The 22,420-nt window shown below is 36.9% G+C and overlaps 1 protein-coding gene across 3 annotated transcripts in view; it reads left to right on the forward strand.

Annotated features, from left to right (window-relative positions):
* The window catches only part of COG5 (component of oligomeric golgi complex 5), a 277,335-nt gene that overhangs the window by 124,876 nt on the left and 130,039 nt on the right, over window positions 1–22,420 (forward strand). For all 3 annotated transcript variants that reach the window (XM_070369612.1, XM_070369611.1, XM_005901432.3), the window contains exon 8: window positions 18,653–18,818. In XM_070369612.1, coding sequence (XP_070225713.1) covers window positions 18,653–18,818 — 166 coding nt within the window. The remainder of the gene's footprint in view (window positions 1–18,652; window positions 18,819–22,420) is intronic.

The raw sequence follows: 22,420 nt of genomic DNA on the forward strand, positions 1-22,420 counted from the left end.
AAGCTGTAACTAGCTTTCAAAATAGGTGACAGAGATTTTGATCTGGATGAGTTCCTACATCACCATAGATACCAGGCCCCCACACTGAAATGATGACATTTTAATTAGAAAGATGGCTTTAGCTTGTGAATTACAAGCTTTTACGGTAAACAAGTACAGGGCTTTCTAGAGGTTCTAGGATGGAAGGGGATCATGTGCTTACTTATCTTTAAGATTATCAGGAAGAAAGTCTCTCAGCTCTATGCCAGGCTGGAATCTCCCCTGTGGTAATTGTTGCCAGTACTAGGTGGTAAACATCCACAATCTGCCTTTTCCCTGAGTCAGAAAGTCTCCTTGGTCAGGTCCACACAAAGTACTGGTGCTTATCATTTGTCAGCTAAAAATACCATGACAGCATGATCCAGACAAAATCTCTCTAAGAGGACAATGTGGAATTGAAGTTCACTAAATAAATGTCTACATAGCATACAGTAACTGATAATGATGTTATGAACCCTTTTAACTTACATTGTTAAAGATTCTGAATTGTTTCCAGCACAGCTGTTGCTGCTGCCTAGTCGCTTCAGTTGTGTCCAACTCTGTGCGACCCCATGGACTGTAGCCTGCCAGGGTCCTCTGTCCATGGAATTCTCTAGGCAGAGTACTAAAGTGGGCTGTCATGCCCTTCTCCAGGGGCTCTTCCAACCCAGGGATCAAACCCACGTCTCACACATTGCAGGCGGATTCTTTACCATCTGAGCCATCAGAGAATCCCAAGAAGGCTGGAGTGGGTAGCCTATCCCTTCTCCAGGGAATTTTCCCAACTCAGGAATCGAACCAGAGTTTCCTGCATTGAAGGTGGATTCTTTACCAGCTGAGTTACCAGGGAAGCCCCTTCCAGCACAGAGAGGGTACCACTTCAGATGTATTGTGTTGAAGGTTTATGGAAGTTAAGCATTTTTCTAAGCTACAAAAGAAACTTTTTGGCAAAGTTGAACTCATTGATTACTTTCGTAATTAGTTATGGGAGTTCAGTTTGCAACAGGTTTTTTTTTTTTTTTTTATAATTCTTTTCTTCTCTGTGTGCCCAATAAACACCATAGTTGACTCAGTGTCAGTTGAGTCAAGTTGAATACCTGCTTTAAGAGGGCTAGCTTTCCTACTGTTAGTTGCTGGTTTCCTGGCTGGTCACATGAATTCTAGAACAGATCTCATTATTTGAATTTATAGGAACTCCTTTTGTATCTTTGGTCCCAATGTTTTTGCTGTTTACTAAATATAAAGTTCCAGTAATTTTTCAAAAATGTATGAAGCATTTTTCTTGACACACAATAAACAATTTGAGGAAACGGGCAAGATGGATGAAGGGGGCCAAAATCTTCTAGTTATAAAATAAACAAGTCATGAGGATATAATGTACAGCATGGTCCTATGGTTAATAGTGTGTTGAATATTTGGAAGTTGCTAAGATCTTAAATGGTGAGATCTTGTGGTGAGATCTTTCTCACCACAAGAAAAAGCATTTTTGTAACTATGTATGGTAACATGTTAACTAGACTTATTGTGGTAATCATTTTGCAATACACACAAGTATCAAATTATGTTATATACATGAGACTAATATAATGTATGTCAGTTATATATCAAACTTAAAAATATATAAAAGATGATTACAGTAAGAGCTCCTCAAGTTACACAGATCCAAAGATTTCATTTATTTTCTTTATTTTACCAGCCACAATGGATAATTTGCCACCCACTCTCAAATGTTTGCTCCTATCACTGTAAGCTCTCCTTAAGTTTTAAACTGATCATCTAAATGTTTTCCCTAAAGCTTAATAAATCTTGTTTAGTGTATATTTGCTATTTTATCCTTAAATTTGAGCGGACACTAACTTGAACTCTTAACTTTCTAAATCAAGGGTTGGTGAAACTACCATCTTTGTATTGTCAAGTGCTAATTCTTACATTTTTGTATGGTTGGGGGAAAAAAATGAAAGAAAAATATACAGCAGCGACCATATGTGGCCTGTGTGGCTGCCAAAACATGAACTGTTTGGTGTCTTGTCCTTTAAGGACCCTAAGCATGTGCTGATCCCTGCTTTAAATGATTGTATTATCTTCATGCTGGGTGCTTTATCATGTTCTGTCCTTACATCCTTTCTTCCAGCTCTGGTTCCTCTTTTTTTATGCTAAATGTAAAGTAGTAGTATTTTTCTTATTTTTATATTTTTCAGTCATGATCTTTTCTTATTCTTTGATATAATCTCTTGTCATGAACAACCCACAGTAACGTTGGTTGCTTTGTTATTTTACTGCTATTTTGCAGTGTAGATTCACATCTAACTAACTGCTTTCAGCCTTAAATTAAGGTCTTTTGGTGTTACTGCTTTCCATAGTTTTTCAGTTCACTGAACTGTGAATAATTTTTTTCAATAACTGCGTGAATTTTTATTGTATTTCATACAGAGTTCTGTCGCTACTCTTTGCTTAAAATTTGGTAATCACTCTTTATGTGTAATTGTCAATTCTTCAAAAATTCAGAATTTTTGTATTTGGATAACTTTTATTTTACTCAATTTAAACAATCTTATGCTGACTTTTTATTAGAGTAGTAAATACTAAAGTTTTTATTTTGTAGTTTGGAAACTACAAAGAACCAGAACCAGATAACCATTTTGCATCACTGTGGATTAATTTGCACTGTCCATAGTTTTATACAATTGGAGGCATACAGTGTGTTCTTTCTTGTGTCCGATTCTATCCATTCAATATTATTATTTTGACATTGATTCCTGTTGTGTATATTGGTAGTTTTGTATTATTTTTGTTGCTAATTAAAATTGCATTGTATTTAAGATCATGGCATCTGGTACCATCACTTCATGGGAAATAGATGGGGAAACAGTGGAAACAGTGAAAGCCTTTATTTTTGGGGGCTCGAAAATCACTGCAGATGGTGATTGCAGCCATGAAATTAAAAGACGCTTACTCCTTTGGAAAGTTAGAACCAACCTAGATAGCATATTCAAAAGCAGAGACATTTCTTTGCCAAAAAAGGTCTGTCTAGTCAAGGCTATGGTTTTTCCAGTGGTCATGTATGGATGTGAGAGTTGGATTGTGAAGAAGGCTGAGCGCCGAAGAATTGATGCTTTTGAACTGTGGTGTTGGAGAAGACTCTTGAGAATCCCTTGGACTGCAAGGAAATCCAGCCAGTTCATTCTAAAGGAGATCAGTCCTGGGTGTTCTTTGGAAGGATGGATGCTAAAGCTGAAACTCCCAATACTTTGGCCACCTCATGTGAAGAGTTGACTCACTGGAAAAGACCCTGATGCTGAGAGGGATTGGGGGCAGGAGGAGAAGGGGATGACAGAGGATGAGATGGCTGGATGGCATCACCGACTCGATGGACATGAATCTGGGTGAACTCCGGGAGTTGGTGATGGACAGGGAGGCCTGGCTTGCTGCGATTCATGGGGTCGTGAAGAATTGGACACGACTGAGCGACTGAAGTGAACTGAACTGAACTGAATTTATCTATTCACTTACTAACAGGCATTGGGTTATTTCTAGTTCAGGGCTACTGCAAACAAGTGGCCATGTATAGTCAGGTGCCTGTCTCTGTGTCAGCATGTTTCCTTTTCCTTGAGTAAATGTCTAAGGCAAAAAATGGTTGGGTTTTTGCAAGGAATGATATGTTTACTTTCTATAGAGACTGCTAGTTTTCCAAAGTAGTTCCATTGTTTTACTGCCCCACGTAAGTAGGTTAGAATTTTTGTTCCTCTAGATTGTCACCAAAATCTGATGTTGGCAGTCTTTTAAATTTTAGCCATCTTAATGGGGGTATAAGATTCTCACTGTGGTTTTAATTTGCCCTTTCTTAATTGCTGATGTAACCAACTTTTCAAATGCCTAACAGTGAAAGATATTTGCCTAACAGACTTTATGGTCTTCTTACTGATTTGTAAGAATTCTTAATGTATTCTGGGTACCAGTCTTTTGTCATACATGTGAACTGTAAATATTTCGTCCTATCCTATGGCTTGCCTTTTTTTCTTTTAGCATTGTTATTAAGGTGTAATTTATATTTCATAACATTTGTGCACTTAAGCATATAGTTTGATAAGTTACTAAATTTTGCATTTGTGCAACTGTTTCACAGTCCAGGTATTTTTTTTTTTTCTTAAGCTACTGTCACCACCAAATAGTTCCCTCATGACTGTTTGTAGTCAATTCTTCCTCCTGCCCCCAAACCCAGGGAATCACGGATGTGCTTTCTATCTCTCTACATAGTTGCCATTTTCTAAAAGTGTCATACAAATGGAACCATACAGTAGGCCATCTTATGTATGTAGCTTGCTTCACTTAGCATGTTTATATAGCTTCATCTGTGTTGTTGCATGTATGGTGGTGGTGGTTTAGTTGCTAAGTCATGTTTGCCTCTTGTGACCCCATGGACTGTAGCCCGCCAGACTCCTCTGTCCATGGGATTTCCCAGGCAGGAATACTGGAGTGGGTTGCCCTTTCATTCTCAAGGGGGATCTTCTGAACCCAGAGATCAAACCCAGGTCTTCTGTATTGCAGGTGAATTCTTAACCAACTGAGCCACAGTTCTTTCCCACTGTTGCATGTGTTCAGTTCAGTTCAGTTGCTCAGTCGTGTCCGACTCTTCACGACCCCATGAATCGCAGCACGCCAGGCCTCCCTGTCCATCAACTCCCAGAGTTCACTCAGACTCATGTCCATCGAGTCAGTGATGCCATCCAGCCATCTCATCCTCTGTCGTCCCCTTCTCCTGCCCCCAATCCCTCCCAGCATCAGAGTCTTTTCCAATGAGTCAACTCTTCGCATGAGGTGGCCAAAGTACTGGAGTTTCAGCTTTAGCATCATTCCTTCCAAAGAAATCCCAGGGCTGATCTCCTTCAGAATGGACTGGTTGGATCTCCCTGCAGTCCAAGGGACTCTCAGGAGTCTTCTCCAACACCACAGTTCAAAAGCATCAATTCTTCGGCGCTCAGCCTTCTTCACAGTCCAACTCTCACATCCATACATGACCACAGGAAAAACCATAGCCTTGACTAGACGGACCTTTTTTGGCAAAGAAATGTCTCTGCTTTTGAATATGCTATCTAGGTTGGTCATAACCTTCCTTCCAAGGAGTAAGCGTCTTTGAATTTCATGGCTGTAAGTACTTCTTTTTACTGCTGACTGAATAATGCCGCCTTGTTTTTCCCCTTGACATTATCTTTTATTTTTTAATTTTTTTTAGTTTGGATTGTGTCTTGTTTCTTCTTGTTGTTGTTGTTGTTGTTGTTGTTTTTAATATTTATTTATTTTGGCTGCATTGGGCTCAGTAGTTGAGATATGCAGACCCTAAAGGCTTAGTTCCCAGACCACAGAGTGAGCTCATGTCCCCTGCATTGCAAGGCAGATTCTTAACTACTGGACCACCAGGGAAGTCCCTGTTTCTTGTTTCTTTTTAAAAATGTTAAGTATAGTTGATTTATAATATTATATTGGTTTCAGGCATACAACACAGTGGTTCAGTATTTTTATAGATTATACTCTATTTAAATTTATTGTAAAATAATGGCTATTTTCCCCTTTTCTCTACAGTATATCCTTGTTGCTATTTCCTGTTTTTTGATCAGGCCTACTTGATCAGGCTTTTATTAACTTATTTTTTTTTCCAAAAGATGTAATCTTTTATGAAGAGCAAATTTTTTTAGTTTTGATAAAGGCCAGTTTACCCATGCTTTCATTTGCATGTTATATAAGAAAGTTTTGCCTACCTTAATGTTGGAAAGCTTTCCTCCTGTGTTTTCTTTTAGAAGTTTATAATTTTATGTTTTAAGTTTAATTTTTATGTACAATGTTTAGAGTTCATTTTTTTCTTATGGACATACACAATTGTTTGAGCACCTTTTGTTGAAAAAGATTATTTTTTTCTTCCATTGAATTATTTCATTGTGAATTTGAATGTATTTTGGCACCTTGAGAACATTTAATTCACAGTCTTTCTCCTAATGGTCTTAATATCTATTGATGATTTTTGCACAAATCTTTTAATTTTTTTCAATAGTGATTGTGAAAGAGTGATTTTCTGTTTTTATTATTAGTTTGTACTTGTTAGCTGTGATTCTTTTGTAAAGAAGAATTTTTTTCTCACTAATTGAAAGGGTAGTTGGTTACCTTGAACTGCAGTTCTTTTTTAAAATGATGGATAAATATTTAGATTTTGCACTTTTATTACCAACTTACACAGTAAGGAGTTTATATATTAAGTCCCCTCCCTGGTAGCAAATGGGGCATAATTTTGTTTTCTCTTTTTTTTTAAAGTATTGTTATGGATTCACATGTTTTTATGTATTGTGTTTTCATCAGTTTGGTGCTGGACGAAACTGAGAGTACTGTAGCAACAAGCTAGACTAACAGTGTTTTAAACAGGGGTTTGTCTGGATGTGGGTGGTGCTAACATTGCTTCAGCTACTTCACAAGCATGCAGGTCTCTCTTTCCATTCTGCCTTCCTTAGTGTCCCCTTGCTTGTCATATCATGGTCACAAGATAGCTGTCACACTACAGGCATTAATCCATGTTCACAGGGTGGAGATGGAGCAGTGTCAGCTGCCAGCCAAAAGACATGTTACAGAATCCTTTTTGAAAATTGCCTCAGCAGACGTATTGTTATATCTCACTGACCAGATAGGTCTTGCAGTCACCCCAAGTGTCCAGGGGACTATGAAGACAAGAACCTGACAAAGAGGAACAAAATTGTCAACATTGGCTTAAGCTGATCATGAAGTGTGTGCACATTGACATCCATGAAGAAAGTTAGGTTTTAATAATAAGAAAAAAGGAGGGAAAGAATTTTTCAGTTCAGTTCAGTTCAGTCGCTCAGTCATGTCTGACTCTTCGCGACCCCATGAATCACAGCACGCCAGGCCTCCCTATCCATCACCAACTCTAGGAGTTCACTCAAACTCACGTCCATTGAGTCAATGATGCCATCCAGCCATCTCATCCTCTGTCGTCCCCTTCTCCTCTTGCCCCCAATCCCTCCCAGCATCAGGGTCTTTTCCAATGAGTCAACTCTTCACATGAGGTGGCCAAAGTACTGGAGTTTCAGCTTTAGCATCATTCCTTCCAAAGAAATCCCAGGGCTGATCTCCTCCAGAATGGACTGGTTGGATCTCCTTGCAGTCCAAGGGACTCCCAAGAGTCTTCTCCAACACCACAGTTCAAAAGCATCAATTCTTTGGCGCTCAGCCTTCTTCACAGTCCAACTCTCACATCCATACATGACCACAGGAAAAACCATAGTCTTGACTAGACGAACCTTTGTTGGCAAAGAAATGTCTCTGCTTTTGAATATGCTATCTAGGTTGGTCCTAACTTTCCTTCCAAGGAGTAAGTGTCTTCTTATTCATGGCTGCAGTCACCATCTGCAGTGATTTTGGAGCCCAGAAAAATAAAGTCTGACACTGTTTCCACTGTTTCCCCATCTTATTTCCCATGAAGTGATGGGACCAGATGCCATGATCTTCGTTTTCTGAATGTTGAGCTTTAAGCCAACTTTTCACTTGTGGTGTCATCTGCATATCTGAGGTTATTGATATTTCTCCCGGCAATCCTGATTCCTGGTTGTGCTTCTTCAAGCCCAGCGTTTCTCATGATGTACTCTGCATAGAAGTTAAATAAACAGGGTGACAATATACAGCCTTGACGTACTCCTTTTCCTATTTGGAACCAGTCTGTTGTTCCATGTCCAGTTCTAACTGTTGCTTCCTGACTTGCATAGAAATTTCTCAAGAGGCAGATCAGGTGGTCTGGTATTCCCATCTCTTTCAGAATTGTCCACAGTTTATTGTGATCCACACAGTCAAAGGCTTTGGCATAGTCAAGAAAGCAGAAATAGATGTTTTTCTGGAACTCTCTTGCTTTTTCCATGATCCAGCGGATGTTGGCAATTTGATCTCTGGTTCCTCTGCCTTTTCTAAAACCAGCTTGAACATCAGGAAGTTCAGGGTTCACATATTGCTGAAGCCTGCTTGGAGAATTCTGAGCATTACTTTAGTAGCGTGTTAGGGAATACCTAATAATGGCTGCCATAAATATATCTGGTAAAACAAGGAATGACTAGAATTATTATATTGTATTGCTTTATTTAAAAGTAAGCCACATATGCACATTTAAGTTAAATATTTGTGTTTAAGTAATATTTGGGTGCTTGCAATATTAATGTCTCATGATTGCTTTTGTTTTCCTCTAAAATTCATTTTATTATTGAACACATTTTTAGTGTCCTTGAAATATTATCTGCTATTATCTAAATGTGATGAGAATATTATTCTGAGTACTGGCATCACTTTAAAACTTTTACTTAATGCCAAACTATAATTTGTGTGGACTGTGCACTCCAGATTCATTTGATAAAAAAAATTTGAAAGTTAAAAGGACCGTTTTTTGTATATTGATCTTTTTTATCTTCTCCATTTTTTAAGACTCTCTCTGTGGTATTCTTTTTTGCAGAACTTTCCTCTTTCAATGCATGTTCACTTTCATTCTTTATTTTCCTTTTTCTTTTTACACTCATTTCCCCCAGTCCTTTTTCCCTACTGCTTCTCAAAAAAGGCTAGAATAAAGTTGATTTTTGGTTGATAAGATCATACTGCACTATTAAGTGTTCTTCTTAGTTTCTTAATTTCATTTGGGTTATGCACTGTTGACTGCTGATTGTTAACAGGTTCTGAAATAATTATATTAGGTTAGCTGAGAAGTACATATCAAGCATTAGTGGACTGCATGCTACTGAATCAGAAAAGCCTCTGGTAAGCTCTGGATCACAACCGAGATAGTTAATATAATTCTTGCCTTTAAATTGCATTATTTAATGTGATTCTCTCTTCCTTCAATACTTGTAATCTCCCTTGGGGCTCCATTAAGTCTTCAGTGTTTTAGAGATAGCTTCAAAAAAGTATCCAATGTATGTATCATGTTAGGGTACAGAGATATTATAAATTGCTATAAATATTTTGACCTGTTATATATACTTGTTATGTATAAAGTGTTGTGAATTTATTAACACTACTCTTGAGAAATAAAATATTTGGATTTTAGAATTCCTCAGTTATTGTGCATGATTAAGTTGCTGTGCTTTTTACTGTATTAAATTTACCTGAAAACTAGCCTACTTCTATTAAATACGTATTCTACTGAGGGAGTGGTTTAAAAAATTATCTACTTAGTGATAAAAATTCTTAGATTTGTATCCTTTTTATGCTATAAAAAATAAAATAATAAGCTTTTTTTCCCCCAGCAGTAAGGATTTTCTATATATTGGAAGATACTTGTTCTTTAAATTTTTGCTTGAACTGGCTTTGCATTTTTCTCACTATAACCTCTGTGTTTTTCAGAGACTGGGGACATGTAGATGATTTCCCTCCCCTCCTCCCTCTCCACCTTTCTCCATCACTCCCCCTTTTAAATGTGATTCTGAGGGTTCTTATTTTTGTCTTATTTTAGTTGAGCATGAAATGGCTTACGAATAAGACTTTGAGGAAATACTGTAGTCCTGAAAACATACTAATAACCAAAACAGAATAGCAGCAGGGAATTTTATATTCTCTATTTGTCCTTTTCCTTCCCTCAGCTCATTGTATTTTTTTATGTATTAAACCTGTGGCTCAGACAGTAAAGAATCCCCCTGCAGTGCGGGATACCTGGATTCGATCTGATCTCTGGGCTGGGAAGATCCTCTGGAAGAGGGCATGGCAACCCACTCCAGTATTCTTGCCTGGAGAATCCCCATGGGCAGAGGAGCCTGGCAGGCTATAGTCCATGGAGTCTCAAAGAGTAGGACACTACCAAGTAACTAAGCATATCTATTAATTATATGAAACCTAAAGAAAGAGAAGTTACCTGCTAAAGAGTTAGTTCATTAGGGAAAAAAGTAAAATGTGATGGTTAGTCTTTTTGGCACAAAGATTATTTGATCCTTGCAGAGAGGAATCCTGGTCTTGAACATATATATGATTTTTGCATTTTGTTTTTAGTTAAATCAAACTCTGTTACCTTTTTCATTTCTAATTTCAGTTGTATGAAGCTTTTAAAATCCTGTCATACTTTTGATTTAATACTGTGTTTATGCTCACAGAGGTCACCTCGTATTATCTATAGTTTAGTTAACAGGAGAATGTTGCTTGCTATTTTATGGCACAATCTTTGCAGCAGTCTTGCTATCTTTCCATTCCATTAGCTCAGCACCAGCTGTCACTTTGGTTAAAGTGTTCCTGTTTTGGCAAGCTTTTTAGGGATCCTAAACAACTATGCTTCTTTTCTGATTGTATTCTTGTGGGTATTTTTTTTTTTTTCCTCTCATGTAATGCTACAGAGATGTTGAAAAAGAAAGAAAAAAACTTACATCATATGTATTCGTCTCCAAAGCAGAAGAAATAATTTTAGTTTAATAAGAAAATGCCATCTTCTGAAATGTTTTTGAAAAGGTAGAAATCTGTTTTGATCTACTTCTGAAATAGATCTAATTTATTAAATTGTCTTTCATCTCATTTTATATTACAGTTTATGAAGTTGGAAAATTTCATACATGGTTAAGTGATTTATTGAAGGTCACATTGACAGCTTGTAGAAAATTACTCTTAGAATGAAGAAGTGAAGTGAAGTCGCTCAGTTGTGTCCGACTCTTTGCGACCCCATGGACTATAGCCTACTACACTCCTTCTTCCATGGGATTTTCCAGGCAAGAGTACTGGAGTGGGTTGCCATTTCCTTCTCCAGAGGATCTTCCTGACCCAGGGATCGAACCCAGGTCTCCCGCACTGTAGGCAGACGCTTTACTGTCTGAGCCACCAGGGAAGTCACTCTTAGAATATTGACTCTCATTTAAAGAGGAGACATTGTCTATTAGGTTGCTGTAAAATAATTGCAATTTTGTGTTGTTACACTTGGCCACTTGATATTGGAGTATATTCTTAGATAAATATGGTTATGCTATTTATCATTTTAATGTGTATTTCTCACTTTGTTTTTTGCCCATAACTTATTATTTGCTATTTATTTTATATTTATTTTAGACTATTAGAAATGAGGTTAGACAAAAAGCAAATTCAAGCATTTTTTTTTATTTGACTTCAAAATGGATCGTAAAGAATCAGAAACAACTTGTAACATCAGCAATGCATTTGGCCCAGGAATTGCTAACAAATGTACAGCGCAGTGGTTGTTCAAGAACTTTTGCAAAGAAGAGGAAAGCCTTGACGATGAAGAGAGTTGTGGCTCGCCATCAGAAGTTGACAACAGCCAATTGAGAGCCATCATTAAAGCTGATCCTTTACCACTACATGAGAAATTGCCTAAGAACTCAATGTCCATAATTCTATGGTCATTTGGCATTTGAAGCAAATTGGAAAGGTGAAAAAACCTTGGTAAGTGGGTGCCTCTTGAGCTGACCAGAAATCAAAAAAATCATTATTTAAAGGTGTCATCTTCTCTTATTGTGCTCAACAACAGCGAACCATTTCTTGATCAGGTTGTGAAGTCTGACAAAAAGTGAATTTTATATAACAGTCATCAATGGCCAGCTTAGTGGTTGGACAGAGAAGAAGCTCCAAAGCACTTTCCAAAGCCAAACTTGCACCAAAAAAAGGTCATGGTTGCTATTTGGTGGTTTGCTGCCCGTCTGATCCACTGTAGCTTTCTGAATCCTGGAGAAACCATTACATCTGAGAAATATGCTCTGCAAACGGATGAGATGCACTGAAAGCAGCAACACCTGCAGATGGATTGGTCAGCAGAAAGGGCCTGATTCTTCTGCACGACAATGCCTGGCCACACGTCACATGACATTTCAAACATTGAATGAATTGGGCAATGAAGTTTTGACTCATTTGCCATATTCACCTGATCACTTCTTCAAGCACCTTGACAACTTTTTACAGGGAAAACACTTCCACAACCAGCAGGAGACAGAAAATACTTTCTAAGAGTTCATTGAGTCCGGAAGCATGGATTTTTATACTATAGGAATAAACCAACTTATTTCTCATTGGCTAAAATGTGTTGATTAATAAAGATATGTTTGAGCCTAGTTTTAATGATTTAAAACTCACGGTCCAAAACTGCAATTACTTTTGTACCTAATAGAAGACATTGCTCCTTGTCAGTAGTTTATTTCTTTCTAGAAAGAATGGTATTTTTCAAATGTGTTCATTTTGTTTTGAGATCTCTTACAAATGCCTGAAAAACTGGTATATCTGGATATCTAGAGTCAGGTGGTGACAGGGTGAGCTGTGGAAGAGTATAGAATAGGGAGTGAAGGGACTGAGGCCTGAAACTGGCCTGCTAGGCCCACTTTGGACCTATCTTCTTAGTACCTTAGTTACCTAACTGTAAAATGAACTTTGTAATATTTATTCTACTTATGTTGTGTTGACAAAAGAAAATAAGTGGATATGGAGGTCATTTTAAACATTACCACCTAGGGGAGAAGGCATCTTCATGTAGTATACTGTTTCCACAGATCAGGGTGGAACCTGGCAATTAATGTAGACCTAAGAAGTGCCAGGAATGGGTGTGATTTTGTAAAGAGGGCTTTGGGTAGGTCGTGTAAAGAAACAGAGAAGTCCTAGAGCTAATCTTGGAACATTGGGAAAATAGGCCCAAAGAATAGGCAGCTCCAAGATGAGCAGTGAATTGTTCACGTTGTGTTTGCACAGTTTGCCTATGAGATGAGAAAGTGTTCTATTAAGGACAGTTTATGATTTTACCGATTTCAGCTTTGTTGAAGTTGGGATTTGCAGCCAAGCGTGGGGAGCCAGGTGAGTGTGGCAAAGAGTTAACTGTTTGCCACTGAATTTAAACCATCAAACTTTACAGAGAACACAGTGGCCCTGGGTACCAGGAAAGAAGGAATTTTTTTATGGGCAATTTTCAGGGAAACTTGAATCTTGAGGATATTGTATGCAAGCAAGATTGGCTAACCTGCTCATTTGTAGAGAAAGATAACAAAAGTACTGGTTTCCAAACACTGTAGCTTGGTAGCAGTCATGCTGAGGTTTTATCGGTTCCCATTAAAATTCAAAATGAAAACAAGGCAACTACTTACTCTGAGAATTTCCCTCTATTTTCCTTGTTACTTGAACTACCTTTCTTTTATGAAGTGATCATAGTAGATAGTGAAGTTTTTAAAAATGTCCGTACTTAGCAAGCAATGCAGAAGACCCCAGTTTGATTCCTGGATTGGGAAGATTCCCTGGAGAAGGGATAAACTATCCACTCCAATATTCTTGGGCTTCCCTGGTGGTTCAGCGTGCAATCCTGGAGACCTGGGTTCGATCGCTGGGTTGGGAAGATCTCCTGGAAGCGGGCATGGCAACCCACTGCAGTTTTCTGGCTTGGAGAATCCCATGGACAGAGGAGCCTGGCAGGCTACACAATACATGGGATTGCAAAAAGTCTTGGACACAACTAAGCAACTTTTACTTACTTAGTAAAGTAACAGCATTTATTGGCCATTTTCCTTAGTTATTTTCAAAGTTTATTTTACTGCTTAAAGAAAGTCAGACTTTAATTGGTACTAATGGTTATTTGCAAATAACTGTTGTTATTTGGAAAAAGCATGAACTTTAAAATCCAGACGTTTTAATGTTTGAATCCCTGCTCTTCCATTTATTCTTTGTTGTCTTGGAGCTTCTACTGACTTCTCTATTCCTCAGTTTCCCTCTCTTTCAGTAGGGAACAGTACAGCTACTTTGAATGTTTTGTTGGGGAGGATTAGACCTCACATGTGTAAAAGCCCCTAAAATAATGCTTGGTTCATAATAAGGCCTTACTGGATGACTGCAGTAGAAAAATTAGGTTTATCATAATTATCCCGATTCCTTGACCTCATTCCTAAACCTGTCAAATTAGTGTATTTGAAGTTGAGATCCAAGCCTATGCGTTTTTAAATTCTGATGAAATACACCTAATATGAAATCAGTCACCATTAACGTTCAGTAGCATTAAGTATGTTCATATTAGTTCACATCACACATCCAGTCTCCAGAAGTCTCACTGGACTGAAACTGTGTCTATTGAACAGTTTTTATCCCTCTCTATCCCTGAGTCCCTGGCAACCACTGTTCTATTGTCTCTATGAATTTGTCTGTGTATTTACAGTCTTCATATAAATAATATGTAAATAATATTATCTTTATAATATGCAGCCACACAGTATTTTTTTGTGACTGGTTTATTTTGCATAGCATGATATGTTCACCCATGTTATAGCTTGTGACAGGATTTCTTTTAAGACTGAATAATATTTCATTATCTGAATAACACATTTTCTTCATCCATTCAGTGGACACTTGGGTTGCAAACATGTGCATTTTTTTCCTGATGCTCTTAACCCTCTTATTTTAGATTGTATGGTGAAAATGTAATCAACAGAAAAGTACATACCTCATAAGAGTACAACTCAATGAATTTTTCACAAAGCGAACAAACATACATAACCAGCATTCAGATTAAAAAATTAAAAACTTACCAGCAATCCCCGGTCTTCCTTATGTGTCCGTTTTTAGTTAACAACCTCCCTCAGGTAGTTCTTTTATATTTATCAAAAGTTTGAGATTGATTGATATGGACACCTGCATTGGTTTAGGTATTTGTGTAGTTCTCTTACCTATCAGATATTATATTAGTCGATTTAATTTCCACAGTGTGCTCATTCACAGGCTTTTGTATGTGCTATTCCTCTGCTTGGAGTGGTTTTCCTTTTGTTTTCCTGACTCCTGTAAATCTTTGACCCCTCCTTATCTCCAGCTCCCAACACCTTCCCATGACAACTTCACTTTGGGGTCTTGGCTGGGCTTTCTTCCTTTAAGGAGAATTTCCTGACTCCTCTATTGCTGCTGCTGCTAAGTCGCTTCAGTCATGTCCGACTCTGTGTGACCCCATAGACAGCAGCCCACCAGGCTCCCCCGTCCCTAGGATTCTCCAGGCAAGAACACTGGAGTGGGTTGCCATTTCCTTCTCCAATGCATGAAAGTGAAAAGTTGAAAGTGAAGTCGCTCAGTCGTGTCCGACTCTTAGCGACCCCATGGACTGCAGCCCACCAGGGTCCTCTGTCCATGGGATTTTCCAGGCAAGAGTACTGGAGTGGGTTGCCATTGCCTTCTCCGCCTGACTCCTCTATCCCTCCCCAATTCTGAGTTAATCACCTCTCCTATTAAACTATCCATTTCTCCTCTAATTTATCATAGTACATTCTAATTGCTGCTTTAATTGTCTTTATCGCCCATCAGACCATAGATATTGAAAGGTCAGACAGTACAGTATTTGCTTCAGTTTTTTTAAATCCCCAGTACTTTGCACAGTGCTAGCACGAGTAAATGATGTGTAATCATATGTTAGTATTGGCAAGGGTACTAGAATTCATCTAGTCCAGTCCCCTCATTTTACAGATGAAGCAGCTAAAAGCCTAATGTTTATTACTAATAAGGACCCAGAAAAATCTGCTGGTCAAAATATGAGGTATTTGTCTGCGATGAGAAAGGATGATGGGAAAAGAACACTAATGTTTATTATATTTAGGAGATATTCTTTGCTGGAATCATAGCTAGACAAAGTGATTTCATTCCCAGTTTTTCTAATGTTCCAGTTGTTACTCTGATTAGAGTATTCTATCACCCCATTTCTGTTCTCTCACTCTCACCAATTCTGTTCTTTATTCCCTTTGTGATTAAAAATTTCCAACATTCTGTATTTTATTATTTATTACATCAGTTTAGCTTGCTACTCAGTCTAGGTTCCTATGATAATCCAGTTCAAAAGTGTTCTCCTCTCCAACTGAGAACGCCCCGTTGGCACCTGAGACTCCCACATGTCTCACAGTGAGCACTTCATTAACAACAGCCGTTCACCCTCTCATCCCACCACTCCTCCACCCACTTGCCCAAATGATCTCCTTCTTTTGATTTTCTTTTTTCTTTTTCTGTCCTTTCAGGCCCCCACACTTGAAGAAACTTCCATATATGGTAGACTCTTCCTTCCCTCTTGTCCATCATAGTCAGTAGACAGTTTCTTTTCAGTGTTTCAGAATCTTTCCTATCTGTCTTGTTCTTTGTTTTTAATTACAACTCCCTAGTCCAAGCTATTTTTCCTTCTTTTCTTTTTAAAATTGTTGCCAGAGCTGATGTAATTATTTTTATTTTCTCAAACATCTTAGATTATGATAATTTTATTACATGAATCATTTTTCTGTTACCAGTAATATTAAATAGAAATTTCACAGAATGCAGTCCAAGGTTGTCAGTGACCAGACCCTTATTTGCTTGTTCAGGGTTATCTTTTTTTCCCCCCACATATGCAAAACTTCTGGCAGTAAAATCTGTGTACCACTCCTTAAGCATACTCTGTAATTTTCCTCTGTCATTTCTCTCTGTATTTGGTTCTTTTTACCAGAAAATCCTGTCTTTCACATGAACAAATGATTCTCATTTTTCAAAGTCTGGCAGAGTCATCTAGTCAAGTGGTTTCCAAATGTTGGTTCCCAGGTGGCTGCATCTGAAGAGCTTTAAAATATAATAACCAGGCCTCAGTCTGATCCAGCTGAATCAGAATTTTAGAGCTGGGATCTTGTTGGCTACATTTTTATTTTTATTTTTTTTAAAAAAGGAACTTCAGCCAGCTTTGGAAATCTATCTGTCCTCATCATTTTAAGATTATGAATTCAGGATACAGAGGGGAGAGCTGAGTTCCTCAGAGTTACTTACATAATTTTTGGAGGAACCCCCATAGTATTTTTCATAGTGGCTGCACTAATTTACATTCTCAACAACAGTGCTTAAAGGTTCCCCTTTTTCCACATCTTTGCCAACACTTGTGTTTCGATGATAACCATTCTGATACTGGATGCTTCTTTAATGTTGCCCTGTACATGTTACTGTTTTGAAAGTTTTGGTAGTTAATTTTTGGAGTAGAAACTTAAGAAGACTGATCAATTTTGACTAGATCTCTCAAGTAAAATAAGACTCCAACTGTTTTCAGTTAACATATGCATATAACTTTCAATGTACATTCTTTGTAAGCTATTGAAGTTACATAATTATTGTAAGTTACTGAAAACCTGTATGTTGAGAAACTGTGATTTTCAGATCCTTTGAGGATAATAAAGGCAATAAATATAATGTTATAATATGTGTCTATATTCTAGTTTTTAAGGTGAAGATATTCTTTGAAATTGGTCAGGTAGTGCTTTCTTAGATTATATAGACTTTGAATAGTGATAAGGGAAATGTCTTTATAGCTGCCTAATTTTCATTCTTGGTATCTACTAAAAGCAAAAACATGTTTTAATATGAAACAATGTCCATTTGCTACTTTTTCTTGTTTAATTAAAAAACAGTCTAAAACGGGTGTTCACCAACCTTGTTTCCTGATCTTGTCTCTAAGCTGGTCCTACCCTGCTGCCCAGTGTGTGTGTGCCACGTACTCTTACTATCTCCAGTAGACTTCAGAAATAACATTTTGTGTTATTTATACTCAACAGTCAAGAAAATGTTAGTGAAATAATCTCACTTTTTAATTGTGTGCCTTTAATGACAGATGCTGAATCATAAATGAAACAGGAATTTCAGCTATTTGGACCTATAACTATGTTAATGTAGATATACCTTGTTAATTCAGTCATTTACTTAATGACAAATCCAGCAGCTTATTTATATCACTGTGGACTGAATCTACTCACTGGTAGTGTTTCCACTTCCCCCTGGTTGCTTACCCCTGTCTGCTCCAGCCACCACCATGGCCTGATTGCTCTTTCATTAGCTACCAAGCACATTTCCGCCTCGGTTCTTTTGTTGATACCCCTGCTCAGATCTGTACTTCCCCATGTTTTCCAGATGTTGATCTCTGTTTAAATACTGCCTTTGAAATGCATTCTCTGACTCTTCCCTCTATAATATTACCTTTGAGATGCATTCTCTGGCTCTTCCCTCTATAATAATACACATCATTCTCTCTTTTTATTCCCTGCTTTCTTTTTTATAGCATATATCACTACCCGATACTCTCTTATATTTATTGTTTATATATTTCTCAGTAAATATTAAGTTCCATAAGGGCAGAAACTCAACTGGTTTTATTTACTACTATAGTTCTAGCAGATAGAAGCAAGATAGACCCCATAGTGGACACTCTATGTATATATATTCGTAGTTTCAGTGAATGGATGAAGGAAGATAATACAATGAATAGTAGTATCAGTTCACAAGGCTCAGCCTGCAGTTTACTGTGCACAATTTATTTCTTTCTAAACAAATATAGGGTTGTTAGTTCTTACATGGCTCTCTTCATAGAGATTAATGGTAAATTTCAAGTAAGCTCCAGTAATATAACAGATTCTTTATTTTGTGATTATCCTTTAAAGGAGGAGGAAAAGGGAAAGGGAGGAAATCATACACATGGTATTTAACTTTGTCTTTTATGAAATAAGTAATGACTAAAAATAATATTTGTTCCAAATACATTATTTTTGTTCTTGTTTATAATAATTTAAAAAATATTATAGTAACTGCTCAAGTACCACTTAGATTTGTAGATTTATATTTATTTTGTTTCTTTTCCTACTTATATCTTTTCTCACCCTACCCCACCACCACCTTTTTAAAGAATCCAACCCAGGTCGGAACTGCTCTTCAGGTTTTCCATAATCTTGGAACTTTGAAGGACACTATTACCAATGTTGTGGATGGATATTGTGCTGCAATAGAAGAAAATATCAACAGTGCATTAGATATCAAAGTTTTGACTCAGCCTTCCCAGTCAGCTGTGAGAGGTATGGATGTGGTTTATATTTAGCTTCATTTATTTATTTATAACTGAAAAGTCCTTTGAATAGTATGTGAAGCATTCAAGTTTCAAAGTAATCTAATGACTCACTTTTTAGTAGACAGAAAACGAGAGAAGAAATTTTGTTTTAGAGTTTATTTATAACTTCTGTCTAATCAGTGAGTTGAACTGGCCAATTGGTATATTCAGAACTTCTAGATAAAAACTATAAACTGTGGCTTTATTTAGTTCAGAGGAAACAGATGCAAGGGAAAAAAAGGAACATATTTTTCTTTCTGAAATCCTTATCCTCACATGTACTTCTTATTGAGGCAGAAAATATTTTTTAAGGAAATACAATCTCTATCATACTTTATCTTTCTGGGCATGTATAATTCTGGTACTCAGGAGCAATAACAGCTGAGTGTGGAGATTGATAGACGCTGATAAAGCTTTGGGAACATTACAAGTATAGCAAAATCTAAGGAAAAACCAAGCAGGTAGATTCAAGACAGCAGTTGTCCCCAGCCCTTTTCCTGCAAAACCATGCCTGATGGTGACATTCATGTATATAACACACTTCATAGAGAGGAGAGACTGCATGTTCTGGGTGCCTCTCATTTTCCTAAGCAACCCTAACTTTGCATTTCTCTCCTTAAAATCTTTCATCTTTCCTGTTAATATGGATGAACTGTACTTGCTCCTAACAGAGGCAAATACTCTACTTTTGCCTTAGATCCCATCACTCAAAGAAAGGCATTGCTCTCATAGATCCCTTCTCTCTACCACATCATCAGTTTTTCATTCTATCTCTTTCCCATCACATACAATCATGCTCTTTATTTTCTTATACTTAAAGACAGACAAATCTGTCTTGATTCCATTTCTTTCTTCAGTTTTACTGCCTTATTTTATTCAGACTATTGAAAAAATTCCCCAGAGTGTTTTTTTAATGCCTATTAAAAAAGTTTTCTCCTCTTCCCATTTTTGTATTGAACAGGATACTCTAATATCATACAGTTGTCCATGTAAACTCAATAACAGTTCTTGATGCAGAGCTAATACTAAAACATTTTCAGCCATTGATTATTATTTTTATGTTTGCTATATAAATATAACTTTAAATAAGAGTATGTCCCTCATACTCTTAATAATTTGTACAAGATAAAAAGAGATAAAAGAATCTTTGATCTTAAAGGGATTTTTAAAGGTTAGCCCCAGCCTCTGAATAAGTCTGTATTAAGACCATCCCAGGAGGACAGCTTTGAAAAGAAATTGCCAGAGGAGATTTCCCTCTCAACTTTCCCCAGCAATTATTTTCAGAAAGTTTGATCTAATGTTTAAATTTGCAGGAGTTTAATCTCATTCTCTACTGTGTTGTCAAGAATGGAGGAAAAAAAATTGAAAGCAATTATTTACCTGCTGTCTATCCTAATGTATGCTCCTCTTTTTGGAAAGAATGAAGTGTTTTCAAGCCTTATTGTCATCTATTGAGGAGTGAATACCATGATTTAGTGTAGAAATCCTATTCTTTATTGTTTTTAAAAGAATAATCACTTATTTTTAAAGATATTACATTGGCAGGGTTAATGTTAATTGCCTAATCTTGTTGGTTATATTGAGATTATGTATAGCAATGTCATTTTTGTTGGAAATACACATTAAAGCCTTCAGGGGTGATAGTGCATCATGTCAGTAACTTATTCCCTAATGATTCAATAAAAATTTTTTTACTGTAATTTCAAATTTTCTGTATGTTTAAGATTGTTTCAAAATTTAAAAAATAACATAATTACATGGGAAAATATACTACCCAAGATGTACCTGAAAGTTTGTAATCCACTAAGAAAAATATAAATAACTCAGTTGAAAAATAGACAATGAATATGAATAGGCAAATCACAGAAGAACAGATCCAATAAACATGAAAAGATGTTTAGCCTCTTTTTAGAGGATGTGAACTAATTATTAGAGAAATACAAATGATTCAAGATTTCTATTTCTCTGTGAGATTGGCAAAATGTAAGACCAGAACTAAATATCCAATGAGAGCAGAAACTCTTATACTCTGATTGTAGGAGAAGAAAAGGTTTCAACCACTTTATTCAGTTTTATCGTACTGATCAATAAGGTTAAAAATGGGTATATCTTATGATCTTATAATTGCCTTTGTAAGAGTATACCCTAAAGAAACTCTGTCACATCTGTATAAGAATTTTTATTTTACTATTATTCATAATAGTTAAACAATGAAAACAGTCTCTCCTTCATTGGAAAATGAATAAGCCGGCTTATTTATTAATTAGACTACTATATAATATTTATGGTAATAAATTTATCAATATAGATAATTCTCAGCATCCTTATATGAAAAATCAAGTTGCAGATTTGATTATTTGTCTCTTCCAGAATAGAAGTTTTTAATGAAGTCCACCTTATCAGTTATTTCTTTCATATCATGTCTTTGGTATTCTATCTAGAAAGTCATTGCCATACCCAAGGTCATCTGGGTCTTCTCATATGTTATCTCCTAGGCATGTTATAGTTTGACATTTTTACTTTTAGGTCTGTGATCCATTTTGAGTTAATTTTGGTGAAGTATGTGAGGTCTGTGTCGTCTTGTTGTTCAGTCGCTAAGTCATGTCCAGCCTTTTCCGAGTCCATGAACTGCAGCATGCCAGGGTTTTCTGTTCTTCACTATCTCCCTGAGATTGCTGAAACTCATGTCCATTGAGTCAGTGATGCCATCCAACCATCTCATCCTCTGTTGCCCTCTTTTCCTCTTGCCCTCAGTCTTTCCCAGCATCAGGATCTTTTCCAACGAGTCAGCTCTTTATATCAGGTGGCCAAAGTATTGGAGTTTCAGCTTCAGCATCAGTCCTTCCAATGAATATTCAGGATTGATTTCCTTTAGGATTGACTGGTGGGATCTCTTTGCTGTCCAAGGGACTCTCAAGAGTCTTCTCCAGCACTACAATTGAAAGCATCAAGTGTTCGGCACTCAGCCTTCTTTATGGTCCAGCTCTCACATCCATACATAACTACTAGAAAAACCATAGCTTTGACTATATGAACCTTTGTCAGCAAAGTGCTTTTTAATATGCTGTCTAGTTTTATCATAGCTTTTCTTGCAAAGGATCAAATGTCTTTTAATTTCATGACTGCAGTCACTGTTTGCATTGATTTTGGAGCCCAAGAAAATGAAATCTGACAGTTTCCACATTTTTCCCATCTATTTGCCATAGTGATAGGACTGGATGCCATGATCTTAGTTTGTGTCTAGTCTGTGTCTAGATTCATTTTTTTGCTTGAGGTTACCCAGTTATTCCAACATCATTTGCTGGAGATTCTGCCTTTGCCAAATTTATTACCTTTGCTTCTTTGTAAAAGGGCATTTGACTGTATTTATGTGGGTATATTTGTGAACTCACTATTCTGTTCCTTTGATCTATTTGTCTCTTCTTTTGCCAATACTACCTCATTGTGTTGATTACTAAAGCTTTATATAATGTCTTGAAGTTGGCTAGTCAGTCTTCCAACTTTGTTCTTTTTCTTCAATATTGTGTTAGCTGTTCTGATTTTTTTCCTCTCTATATAAACTTTAGAATC

The sequence above is a fragment of the Bos mutus genome, chromosome 4, assembly GCF_027580195.1.
Source record: "Bos mutus isolate GX-2022 chromosome 4, NWIPB_WYAK_1.1, whole genome shotgun sequence".
NCBI classification, from domain to species: Eukaryota; Metazoa; Chordata; class Mammalia; order Artiodactyla; family Bovidae; genus Bos; species Bos mutus.